General features: G+C 40.1%; 1 protein-coding gene across 1 annotated transcript in view; it reads left to right on the plus strand.

Annotated features, from left to right (window-relative positions):
* AGBL4 (AGBL carboxypeptidase 4) overlaps window positions 1–13,822 on the plus strand; it is a 970,183-nt gene that overhangs the window by 887,826 nt on the left and 68,535 nt on the right. The window contains exon 12 of the mRNA XM_075711223.1: window positions 7,390–7,552. Within this exon, the coding sequence (XP_075567338.1) occupies window positions 7,390–7,552 (163 nt within the window). The remainder of the gene's footprint in view (window positions 1–7,389; window positions 7,553–13,822) is intronic.

The following is a 13,822-nucleotide window of genomic DNA, read 5'->3' on the forward strand; positions in this document are numbered from 1 at the left end:
ATGTGAGGATGAATTCTGGGGAATATGAAATGCAGGCCAAATCCCTGCAATGGTGATGCCAGTGTAACTGGTACAAGGCAGGAGGCTGTGGAGACCTACATCAGTCCTGGAGCTGCACAGCAGAGCACTGTAGAGAGCAGAGCACGGATATTAATGAGCAGTGAAAAGTGCAGCCATTGTAGTTCTTGCAGGTGAACAGCTGAAACCCTGAAGCATGAAACCCAGTTGCTTTTCTAGCTACAGGGTTTCCAGAAAGGGAGCTCATTGGGTAGTTTTCCTTTTGAGGCATAAACTGAGAGCTTATAAAGCTCCCTCCTTCCAACTCGTCTGCTAATGACCATGCAAATATGTGTTTTTATCAGTTAACTTAAGCAGGCATGACTGAAAGGCACTTGGGAGGAATGGGGAGGGGGAAATATCTGGTATTGCTTTACTACACATTAAAGGGATAATGAAGCCCCTCAGGGAGCAGATGTGTGTGTGGTGACAAAGTACCTTTAAACTGCTATTCCTCTGAGGAGAACTGCACTTTAAAGCCTGACAGTGTGGTGCTAGGCGGGTTGTGTTCATGGTACTCCTACAATGTGATGCTGCCTTTAAGAAAGGGTGATTGCTGTCTGCTTTCCACTGAGCAGTACGAAGAAGGCAAAAAGAGACAGGTAGTAGAATGGTGAAAATCTCTTAGGATTTGAGGCTATTTCGTCTTCAGGTTTCAGTTTCAGGCTTTTCTCTCTCACATTCTTAGGACAGGTCAGACTCTTTCAGATGTCCTCTGCATGCCTTTTCTCAGATTTCTGCAAATCAAATTCTAGTTCAGAGAATATTCCCTTGTTAAACCCAAAGTTTGCTACCCACCTCAGTGTTTCCTACCAGGCACAGAAGTTATGAAACAAAATGCTGTCAACTGCAGAGTCGTCAGTGAGAATGAGTGAGAGTACTTTTCACAGGAATATCAGTCCAATCTGTCTGTCCCTAAGGGATCTGGAAAATGTCCAAGTAATGGGATCCCTCTGAAATGATACTGAACTTTTCAAAACCTCCTCTTCCCAAATTTCAGTAGTCACAAATGATTTTGAGATTAAATATGTTTTCCTCCTGTGCATCAGAAACATGGCAAAGCTGCAAAGTGAGATGAGTCAGGGAGTAATTTCGAGCTCTGTTCCCATTTCATCGCGTCTCTGCTCCCAGAATCCTTCCTCTTTACCTGCTGCCTCCTTCAGATCAGCTTTCTGCTACCATCTGCCTTTGGGATTTTTTTTTTTCTTTTTCTTTTCTTTCTTTTTTATTTTTTTTTTTTTTAATAATCCCATCTACATTTCAGATGCTGGCTGCAGCTTGTTTGTAAAATAAATTGTAAGAAGGCTGCCTGATAGCAGCCTCCCAAATGCCATGATTTCCAAGTCTCCAGACCCAGTTGGCATGGAGTTGATAGTCTATCACAAAAAACACTAACACATATGCTTTCCAGTCTATTAAGAGAGTTAATGGAGCTGGTGAGAGGTGGGTGTGAGGAGAGAGTTGAGTTAGCTTTTGAAGTGAGAAGTTTCCTCAGTGCTTCCAGAGAAGTAAGGAGATAAGTTTTGGTTGTAAGATATCTTGATGGGCTACCAGCTGCAAGAATGGCAGGGTCAAAGTAGTGACTGCTGGGCACACCATGGCAGTAATTAGCTCTATCCATTTGAGGAAAGTGAGCTGCCAGTTGCACCCCTCTTATAGCACCCTGTGAAGGGGCAAACAGAAAAGTCACAATTTGTAATATTGCTATTTACAGTCTTCTGTGGCAAAGATTTCAAAGCCAGTGCATTTCTGTGCTCTCTTTCTAACTTTTGCAGACTTCAATAAAGCATTCTAGAAAATGAGAGTGAGTGAGTTATAGCTGATACTGTAAAACTCTTCACCGAGATGGATTTGACATTGTCTGGGCTCCAGTCCATTTCCCAATGGCACATCTATTCTTCCTTGATGACAACTGTGTCATTCCTTTTTTCTAGAGCACTAACTACTAACTTTTTTATTATCACTTTTTTTGCTACACTGGGGCAGTGAGTTGAGGGCTCATAGAGGTCAGACCTGCTTTAGGAAAAAAGCTTGCTCTTCAGCTATGAGAGCAGCACCAGCAGATAACCATGGTGAGGTTGTAATTGAGTCCCGATTACACTTGGCCATTGCTGGTGCTAATAGGTGAAGAACACGAAGCAGTTTGTATGCATAATCCCAGTTTTCCCCAGTAGGTAAAGTGCTTATTGCTCAACTACAGATTGAGGAACATGTGGGCAGTTTTGGGGGGTTGGTTTTTTTTTTTTTCAGAATAGTTACCTCAGTTGTGAAATACAGCTTATTTCCCAAATGGAAGTGGCATAGGGTGACCCACCATAATTATAATTATGTGTTGTAATATAAAACCATTCTCTAATTATGAATCCTCTTAGTGTTTATGTCTCCGCTCTTCTCCAGGGAGGATTTCTAACATGATTCTCTGATTCTTGTGAGCACACAGTTGAACATACTACATCCTTTTGTAAAACACTTTCTGGACTTAACATCACCTATCTATATTGGCAAATGGAAGATCTTCTTATTCTGAATTTCATGCGGATACACTGTGAGGACAAATGATCTTCTGGGAAACATTCATGTGCTCACTAGAGCTCAAGTTTTTGAAGATATATGCAGTTTGCTACTTCCTTCCATGGGCACATAAAAAATCAGTTGTGTTGCAGTAGATGTGAACAGCTGGTAAAATCTGTCTGTTGGATTTCAGGAACCCTCTAGACCTCACTACATCAGAAGCTCATCTTTCTTAATCTGTCAAAGCCTGTGACCAGATTCTGGCTGGTTGATTATTTCTCTCCTAATTACTTTTGGAGTCATTTGTACCTTATAGTTTCCATTCTCGCTGGGTTGGAGAAACACCTTAGGACTGATCATAAGTGATGTGCAGTCTATACCCTGGTTCCCATGCTAGGAGCCTGGCAAGCTCTGACTTGTACTGTTGTCATACCTTGATACTTTTTCTCCCTAATGTGTTGAGCAATTTCAGAAGACGATAAAGATTCATTCCCCAACAACTCCTGTATGAGAAAGTACCCTTTTGTACCCTGTCCCTTTGCCCTGCCATCAGTGAAAGGTAGAAATGAAGCTCCCATCCATTACTGGCTGGACACTGAGCCTGCCTGACTTTTCAGCCCTTTTTGGCATCTCTTCTTCCACTGCACAGTGGACCCAGATTTACTGGGTTTTGCCTCCAATGTTTCCTTTTGTGCAACCTGAGGTTTTCTGAAGCTGTAGCAAGACAAGTCACCTGTGAAGCCACACATTCACTAAGGAGGAGATACCACCAGTGGAAGTTCCCACCAAGCAGAACCACTCAGATTCCAAGTCCATCAGGATGCCAAAGGCTGGACTTGGGCAAATTCAGTCTTAGATGTGTGAGAAGCATGCTGTTCTCCTTCTTTGTCTTTCAAAGCCCCTCTTGTGGTAGATTGATACAGGCTTGTAGAGACAAGCTGGGAAGCCCTTACTTACAAGCTGGGAAGCAGAGTCCTTCTGCGAGCGTTAATGTATCCCTGTGTTTTAATAACAAATTACTGTTGATTTTATACAAATAAAATATCAATACAAATATCTAAGAACTTCAAAGTCTTTGGTGTTTCCCCCCGCCCTCCAGACTTCGTACTTTTTGCTGTTGCTGTTGTTGACACTCCCATGCGATTCAGCCTTGGAGAAATAAATATTTGTTTAGCTGTTCTCCTGCTGTGCCTGCTCAGTGCATTTGCTTAATGATGACTTTAGTTCAGTTTTGCAAGGCTTTTAGGGCAATAGATTCTCCCAAAAAAAGGAAAGGCTCATTTGCAGACAACATTACCTGTGTTCTTTCCTGCCTTTTGCCCCACCCCCCTGCCCCTTTTCCCCAGATCAGATTTGGATTAAATAAATGTGCACGCAAAAGGCTCTTTCTTTGCCATGATAATGCATGGCTTTTCATAGCCTTTGTTTCAGCATTATCAGTTGCCAAGATCAGTTCTGGTGAGGAGTCAAAGTTTTGCCTGTTTATTTCTCCACTCCATTTATCTTGAAACAGTAAGTAGAAGGTTAGACTCAAGCAATTACCTGCTGCCCTTCCTTGTCATTAGTTGAATTTTCATGAATCTGTAATTTTCTTCTTTTCGTCTAAAACATCAGATCACATTCTGGCTTATAAGATTTGCTCTAGAGCCAAACCCAAGCCGCTGTTTCAAAACCTGCATGTGCTCATATCTGAAGAGTTTATGTTGTTTTCTCTACTTCAACCTTCTTGAGTCAAATCACAGATTTTACTTTTTACTCAAGACATCAAGTTGGTCTATGCCATCAGATTTTTTCAAAATGAGGACAAAGTTAACCTCCAAAATCTGCATTTATGCACCTAAAAGAGGGCTCAGCTTTTTTTTATTCCTGGAAGTGCAGCACTAACTGGCAAAGAAATGAATGGGTGATTTTATTAATGGCATTGCCATTTCAAGTAGTTTTGCACAGCTGAAACTGGAACTTTTTTATTTAAAAAAAAAAAAAGGAAAAAAACCCCTAAACCCCACAAAACAGCATTATAAAAATTCAAACTCTGGAAAGATCCAAATTTTGTTTTCTTTTTTTGGCCATTTACAAAACCTTCTTCAAATTATTTAAACTACTTATGCTTAACTTCTGAAATATGGCAAGTCTAATTTTGCCAACAACTAGATCCAACTTCTGAGCTATTTTCTGCCAGAAAGCAAATATCACTTCAGTGAAGTAATACATCAGACTCTCTTCATCTATTTCCAGCTGATGAGGTTTCAGCTTATAGCAGAGATTGTTTTTTATTAGGCCCTGAGTACATGACCTGGCACTTGTGCAGCTGAGTTTCATCTGACTACTATCACTCCGGTCCTCGAAGTCACCCCACTGCTTTTTTTTTGTATGATATTCAGAGCCTCCTCCATAATGATGATTCATTCCACAGTGTGTCATCAGCAAATTTTGTTGGCATGGTCCTCCTTTACTGTGCCAAGGACTGTGTTGAAAATATTATGTAAGATTTATCTCAAAAATCATCTATGAGGAATTCAACTCATAACCTTCCTCTAGACTGACTGAAATCATGGGAAATAGAGCTGAAAAGGACCTCAAGTCCCAACTGTATCCCAAATACATGAACTCAGCAGATACTTGTCCAATTTATTCTTAAACATAGTTGATGAGATTCTATAATCTTCATAGATACTCCGTATCAGTAACTGAGTCTCCTAATCACTGGAGTACTTCTGTCCCTAATGTCTGCCCTGAATCACTTCTCTGACATTTTCCTTGTTTCCACTGTACCAAACACAGCCACAGAATTAGCTCATTCCCCTTGTGAGTGATGCTTCTGCTCACAAACCACATACCATGTTCTGACACATTTGTTGTCATCTTCCTTTGAGCTGGCTTCATACACCCATATTCATCAGCTGTTGCTTTTATGCATTAAAAGTTCCACCACAGGCATTCATTTGAACATGAAGCACTATCCACTGAAATCAATGTTTACTTGACTTATGAAGCAAACCCCAGAGCATGATCATCTTCCTTTACGTATATGAATTTTAACTGAAGACAAAGCTTCCCTCACTTTTAGGGTCTCAGTAGTCTTTTGAAGGCTTCTTTTGCAGGAAGTCAGAGAACATTCCTTCTTGTAAACCTCCTTAATATTTTATTCCATGTATCAAATTAACAATTAATTTCCCCATCAGTCCTTAGGAACACTTTACTTCCCTGGCACATGGGTATTCAGGATATCCTCAAGGTTTCTGCCATATAATTTGGAGGAAATTATATGATACGTATATAGCAGAATACATTCCGTGTACAATTTACCACAAAGCTAAATATTATGTTACCACAAAGACAACAAGTTGCATTTGGAAACTCCTATATATAATGCTAATAAGAAACCCATTTCCATCTTATTCTAATTAACCTGGAAAGCCTTCCTTTTTATAACATGAGAGAGACTTCAAAACATTCAGAGTGTTAATAAACCCACAGGTACTTCCATTCTTTATATCTTCTGGTATACACTATTCATCAATAATTGTTGCTCATTTCAGTAATTGTCTGATTTTCTCAGTCTAAAGAAGTTTAACATTTTGAACCATTGCATCTAATTTTTTAAATAAGAAAGAAATTTTATTTTCCCTGGTTTTGATAAGAGATGGAGTTGATAAATACTAACATTTTGTTAGCAAGAAAAGATACTACTAGCCTTAAGGTTCAGTAGGAGGACACTGGATAGCTCAAAGAATTCACCATGGGCACAATGACTGAACAGTAAGCTATGTTAAGGCTCCTTTATGTTTCATTGACAACATAAAAGTCTTAAAGCAGGAGACATTAAGGCCTTTTATGCAACAGATCCAAGCTGGATCTACTAAGTGCTTTTTTTTCTTTTTTTTTTTTTTTGTGGTCGTCACTAGCTTGTGCTGAACCCAGATTACCTCAGTCTAATGGTTATGAGGTTTGTGAATAGAGTCTGATAACCAAAATGAAATTAGAATCCAGTTTTCTCTCCAGTGGTAGGAACAAGCTCTGAGACTCCAGTCAAACTGAAGATGAGCTCCTCTTTAGTCTCCAGATGTCATGCCTTCAAAGGAGAGCTAAAACTCATTTCCGGAAATACCTGGAGTCCTCCTCTCCACCCCTCAAATGAATAGTCATAAAGCTGTAGGGTTCTTAAAGCCAGATCTTTAGTAACAGCACAAAATACTGCCTTTTATACTGTGCTGCTAATGCAGTAAAATAGTGCAGTATATTTTTCCACCCAGAGAGCAACACCCAGTTAACATTTAAGTTAGTGAAGTGGAAATTTGTGTGACCTAATTTAAGAACCAGTCAAATGTCTTAGGTGAGGAAGTTTCACTAAAATGTAAATGCCACTGTATTTCTACTTGGCTTAAAAGAGTCCAGAGTAAGGGGTGGGGGAGAATGGTTATGATACAGGGGAATGCAGTAGAGAGAAGGAACCCAGTATCCAAATAATAGCCCAGCTTAACTTTTGAGAGTGGAGGGTCTGGAAGGTTCACTTTCAACTCATGCGTATGACAGACTTTCTTTGTGTTATCCAAAAGGGGAGGAGAAAAGCTGATGTTACTAGTGAACTGAGATTAATTTTGTGAAAGTCTGCAAGGCATTATTTATAGTCTATGTGCCAGAACTCTGTTTCCGTTAATGGTCTCTCCAGGCCATGCTCAAAAAATAGTGCAGTCTCATATAGTGTAAATGAGATTTGCTGATGTGAATTTAACTGTTTTCTATTTTAACAGACTCCTTCCCAATCCTTTCCTTGTTCCACTCATGAACTCTCCTCATGTCTTTGTGTTCTTCCTCCTGCAGTCCAGTACATCATTCAACAGAGATGCTGTGAAAGCAGGGACAGGCCGGCGTTTTCTTGGTGGGCTGTTAAATGATACGTCCTACTGCTACACTCTAGAAGTCTCATTCTACAGCTACATATTGGGTGGACCTAATTCTGCTGTCCCCTACACAGAAGAAGCATGTATCCTTTTGAAATCCTTCCTTCTCTTGCAGCACACGTGAACTGGGCACTTAAGGTAAATACTTCTACCTCAATAAGAGTTTGCTGAGATAGGAACACACAAGTGGAAATGTGAGTCTGTTCCTGATGCTTTAATTTCCTTCATATTGATTCTCCACATTGTGGAAATTCAAGAAGAGAAAGGCATATTAGATCAAATAGGCCATTTCCCTCTTGTAGGAGATTGTCTCACACACTTATTATAGAAACTAGTCCTAGAGAGCCTGTGATCCATTCCCTTCCATAGTCTTACATTTCTTTCTTCATTTCTCTCCTTATTCTCTCATTATCCCTGTGTTTGTATTATTGTTTTAATAGCAAGTTGAAAGTGCATCTTTGGTACTGAGTTAAAATACCTTCTCCGCCTCTGAACAGCAGCCAAAAGGCTCTAAAGGATCCATTAGGTTCTGCAGCTGCTTCAGGGCCAGGTCTTTAATACCAGTTGATAAAGAAATGGACAGCGAGCTCTGCAAACAAAACTGACAAGGTTGTTTGCATTTTTGAGTGCTCAAATAGAAGCAGTGTCTCACTCCTCAAAAAACACATATGCATCTGGGTGTCTCAATATATCAACAATTTGTAGAATTATTCTGACTGGTCTCATGATCTGTTTTTATGTTTTTCTTTTTCTTTTTGTCACCATCCTCAATCAAATAACCAGTGCCCATACTTCAAGCTTGGGTGTGTTGTTTCATTTCGTCATTCTATCTTGGTAGCTTTTGAAATTTCCACAGGTTTAGAAATACTGCAGAGGGTGAAAGATTAGCTGTGATTGCCTATTTACCTCTCCACTGCATTTCAGAAGTTGGGGAAGGTTTACAGTTTTAGGGTATCGAGGGGGAAATTTTCATGGGACATAATTCTTCACCATCCGTGCATACGTGTACACTGTGTGGGAATAAGAGCATAAATGGGGAGCAGGAAAAGTAATTCTTAATCATTTGGCATTTTCTGGTTGGCTTCTCCACTGAAAGTGAAATCTGGGGGAAGAAGGGAAATAAGTATGTTAAGGTGACTTATCAGACTTGAGAATTTGGAATACAAGCCCTTTTTTGCCCAGTAAGGTTAACTCTTTCCAAGGAATACCTTCTTGCAACATACACATATGTAGTATATCTTGCCACTGAGGAAAAATTGTCATTACTATTAGGCTTAGGTATTTATTTTATTATGTTGGTATTTTGGCATTTTAAGAACATGTGCCTTCATTTCAGCTTTAAATTTCTTCCTCACTTAGTACTCATTGTACTGACAACTGCTTATTTATCTTCCTTATTTATCAAGAACAGTTTTTGCAGTGAGGAGTGGGAAGAGTCCTGATACAAATGAAATCATGATTCCCTTGAATATGTTTTTCTTCATGACTTATAGGTCATGCTGGCTTAGGTTCCTTTTCCATGAAGTTTTTTTGTTTTGTGCTTCACATTACAGAGGTTTCAGGTGTTGGGCCTAACATCTCCATCTATTTGCTTGGCTTGCCTTTTGCAGACAGATCTGCACCATTCTCAATTCATTCTTTGTGACTATCAGCAGCTAGAGCACAGAAAACAGGCCCCAGATCACAGACGTCCTTCTTGGTGGTGATGTATGGAAAGTTTAAGCAGCAGCTTGATTTCTACAGTTACAGTTTCACCTAGCTGAGTGAAAAAGGAGAAGCTGGTTTTGACTGGCCTGGCACACAGCAAGAAGGGAAGGCTTTTTGCCCATGTACGGGCCATGGGCATTTTGCCTTGGTAGGTTTTACTATTTCCTTTTCAATGGAGGGATTCTATCAAGAGTGCTGCTTATGACAGCTCTTCCTCATGTGTGCAGTCTCCTAGTTAGAGAAAGAAATGGACCTGTCTCTAGGCTGGTCTGCTCTAATGCAGGAGTGGCTGGATTTATGCACATCTTATCCTGACAGGGGAGAAGTTTCATATCACCAAAGTGCCTGTGACCAAAAGTAAAACAATTGCAGAACATTCCAATTTAGCCTGAACAGCTCTTCCAAGCTATTTGCAAGTCAGTGATTAATTAATGCTCAGATTTTTTTAATGGACCTGAACCAAAGACACAGCCAGTCAGTTCATATTGGCCTCCAAGGACAGGTGTGCTTCTATTAACTATCCAGCTACATGCAGGCAGCAAGTCAAGCAAATAAATGAAGAAAATACAGGGAGCCCAAAAACTGTGAACTGATAGGGCAAGTATTCAGGAAATCTGTCTTCAAAGACGTATTTCTGAGGACATTGTTCATCCCACTGTAATGTTACTGCATTGTGGGGTTTTGTGTTTTGTTTTGTTTTTAACAGAAACAGGATCAGGGAAGCTAGAATTCTTCAAAGCTTCTAGTGTTGGATTAACACGTGCAGACTGAGACTCAACTTCAAATTCAGGGAATCCATGGCCTTGAACAGAGAATAAAAAGCAGATCACATCCCACATTCATAAACTAGCCATACTGGCTCCGTGTGGAGACAAAACCAAATGAGGATCTCCAGGTTCTACAAAAATAGTAATTTAGCTTAATGTTGTTCCTGTTGACAGATGAGAAAACTGAACAAACTCTGAATAGTTTGCACTGGTGGCATGTAATTCTACCTGTCAGCTTCCTTTCTTTACAGCATTCGTGGCAAAGATCATAGTACTACCCCTTTTCATGCCATTATATAAGTGGATTAGGTTTGTTGGTTTTTTTTTTTTTTAAATCTCTCCATGTTCCCCAGGGTTTACATGCTAACTTTATGATCTATACAAACCTCTGTGTGAGCCTGTAATAGATACATTTCTGCATTGGGTAAGATTATGCATTTTGTTCAGACCTGTGTGACTGAAACATACTTTGTAATTATTGAGATAAATGGATACTTTACATGCATGAAAATGGGAGACAGACCTTCAGTCTGATAAGTGTTATTTGAATTCTGACAGTGTGGACAGTAACTTTTTTCAACAACAAAAATAACAAAATTTAAAAAAAAGGAAGGGAAGGTATCATTAAAAGTGGAAATCTGTTCTAAATTACTCCAGTTAGTATGACTGAATGTATTCTAAATGAAATACCTCAAAGAGTCAGAATTTAGAGCATTATACCTGGTATGTTCTATAAAAACAAATTTGCCCCTGAGGCTGCACTATTTAAATGAAATCCAGGAGTGAAGGATCTTCCATCAGTCTGTGCAGGGGGTATATGTTTGGGGCATATATGGTGGGATAACTGCATCCTGTGGAATGTTGAATTTCTGGCCTCTTCTAACATAAAGAGTTAACATGGTTGCATGAATGTCTCAGGCCTCAATTAGCATTATATCAGTAATGGTTACTGCTGGAGTGTCTCTTGTATTTTCATCCTGCAGACAAAGCACTGCATCAGGTGTAACTTCTGAATGTCCTGTTATACATTTCTTCAGAGGCGTGTGCCTGGTAGGTCTGTGTCTAACTGATATGTACCTGGTGTACAAGAAACATTAGGGATAAGTTCTATAAGCCCGGCTCTGCAGAATACCCTATGATAACGTGCGCTGTAGATAACAGTGAATGGACCCTGTTTCGAAGGCATAATAAGAGGATTGTAGGCTTGTCGGTTAGTTGCCTGGAAGTGGACAGAGAAATGTTTAAAACCCTTCTCACACGCACACACATTTGGTGGTAACTGATTAAAAAGACAGCGCAGCAACAGTTTGCTCGGCACCAGGTAAAGCAGCTTTAAAATGAGCTGATATGCTTCCGTTAAATACCATGTTTTACTAGGCATTTACAGGGCTTATGACACAAGGCATGTAAACTGCTCTGTAACATTCACCACCAGCAGCTCAAGTGCTGAGCTGTCTAGATACACACCAGCCTCATAGCTGGGCAGGAAACAAAGGATAAAAGAGGGGGAGGAAGGATAAATCCCCAGCTGTAGGACTCTGAGTGCTGCTCTGATAGCACACCCAGAATTGCTTTCCACTACAGCTGCTGATCAGAAGCCGTCACAGCCTGACCAGAGAGTGGCCAGTAAAGGAGTCTCACATCAACAGTTTTAAAATCTACTGGATTCATTTTTTAGAGTGTTTGAACCTGGATCTCTGCTGCACAGCAGGCAGCCCATAAGAGACCATAAAAGGTTTTACTCTTCCAAAGACTAGCCATGAGGTAAGAAGATAGAAATGATGGAGACTAGGCAAGAGCTGGTATGATTGTAGCCTGGTAGCTGTAGGGGAGAATAGTCATCAAGATGGGTGGCCGCCACAATTGTCAGTGTGTCCATGGCTTTTTTGTGTATTTTAATCTTAATTCTAGGTTTCCTCCACGTGGGGAAGGCTCTCATCCAAAGATGGGCCTTTAGTCATCTGTGTATGGCTTCACTCATTGAAATCACTTCTGAGTGGAACCCTGGTCTGGTGGAACAGTTCTCCTTTGTATGGCTTTTCTAAGCACATCACTTCACCTCTTTGATTTAATGTCCTCAATATAAAGAATGAATTTAATGAAACTTCTTTTATAAAAAAACATACAAACAAAACAAAACAAAAAACATTTTGGAAGCCATGGGTGAACACAGAAGAAAGAGCCATTACTAATATTATCCCAAGGTAGGTCTTTTCACACTATAAACAGCTGACAAATTATCTCAATACTTTAAAACACTATAGCTGAACCAACTTGCAAAGACGTCACTTGGTATTTTCCATTTCAGTGAATGTGTTGATTTGGAAGCTTTGCATCCCTGTTTACAGGGTGTAGTGGCACTGCTGAACTTTTTCTTCTGTTTATGGACATAAAAAAATGTATTTATGTGGCTACAGACACAGAATGAAAGCTTGGATTGACTAGAGTCTCTTCAGGTGCCTAACAGGAGCTTGCATCTCAGACTCTTGGCACAGTTGGGACCACTGGGTTCACTCTTATTCTTAACTTCCAGCAGAATAGCAGCCTGCTGCTTGACTGGGGACTTGAGAAGTTAAAACCCCTGGAGGAAAGAGTCATTTGTTTATATCCAGATTCCTTTTAAAGAGTACTTGGATTTCAGTAAATGCCTGTCCCGGGGAAAAGAAATCTGTATGCAAACTACAATTCCAGTGAAAGTATCTATAACTTTTAGAGCTTCATGGACCTGCCAGTCCTCTAGGGCAAATGTGCTTGGTTATTTTGGGCTTTTTTACATTTCTTTTTCTGGCAACTGCCTGTCCTGATCCTCCTAGCTCTGTTAGTGATATCCTTAAGAGAAGATCCTCAGGAGCCAGACTATGGTCCTTGCAGATTCATTCCCACACAGTAAAGGCAACATTACTAGCAGAAGTCAATGAGGTATGAAAGGCTGTGCTGATAAAGCTGAGGGAGCTCTGCAGAGGTTATCCAGTGTGGCTTATGTTTGAACTTGAATTAGAGCTTGTTGCCAAGATGATTTCAAAGTAAATCAAGTACATACTCAGGAAAAGACCTCCAGAGGGCTACATCTTCATCCTTCTTCTGCTAAGCTCCTAGAAACAGGCTCCTTTCTGTGTGTTGCAAAAAGTGGCATTAATCCTAATCCTGCAGATTTTCTTGAGTGACCTCCTTGCACATCATCTTTCCAGTATTTGGTTATTTCTCAGTACCATGTTTTGGGCTGTCTTTGAGGAAAGAAAACAAAATCCTCGTTCAACTCCCCGGTCTGCGTGAAAGTGTCAAGGTTTACAGCCACAATTTCAAATGCTCTTAATATTACTGGAAGCATAGAGTTAAATTATAGAGTTGTAAAGTTACTTTATAGTGATAATGCTGTCAAGCATCAATATCTCTGCCCCAGGGCACCATGGAAACTCAGTTAATGATATAAGAAGCTGATATTTTTCAGGGTTGCAGCTGTTGGCTCATACCCAGAAGGAATCTGTGTGTTTGTTCATATCAGGTACATACAGGGGAACCTGCTCAAAGAAAATTAAGAAACAGTGAAAGTCTGTTTAATGAAGTGCAGTGAAATGAGAGTGCAAAGCAGTATATGGTGTCACAGTATGCACACCTCTTTCCCTCACAGAGTTCAATACAGTGGACAGTGCTGTAGAAAAATACTTATTTTACTATAAAAGAGGGTGTTTGTGGGGGAGAGGGTATATTTGTATGTAGATTTGTTTATCTAGTTGCCTGTAGCACTGACTGCATCAATCTCTGCAGACACCGTCTGGGAGTATCAGTAAAGAAATGGAAATTAAGGCAAGTGACTATGGTCAATTTAGGAATATCTATAATTTTTGTAATGGATTTCTTAGCATCTGTATCCCAAAGTGC

This window comes from Pelecanus crispus, chromosome 5 (genome assembly GCF_030463565.1).
Source record: "Pelecanus crispus isolate bPelCri1 chromosome 5, bPelCri1.pri, whole genome shotgun sequence".
Taxonomy (NCBI): Eukaryota; Metazoa; Chordata; class Aves; order Pelecaniformes; family Pelecanidae; genus Pelecanus; species Pelecanus crispus.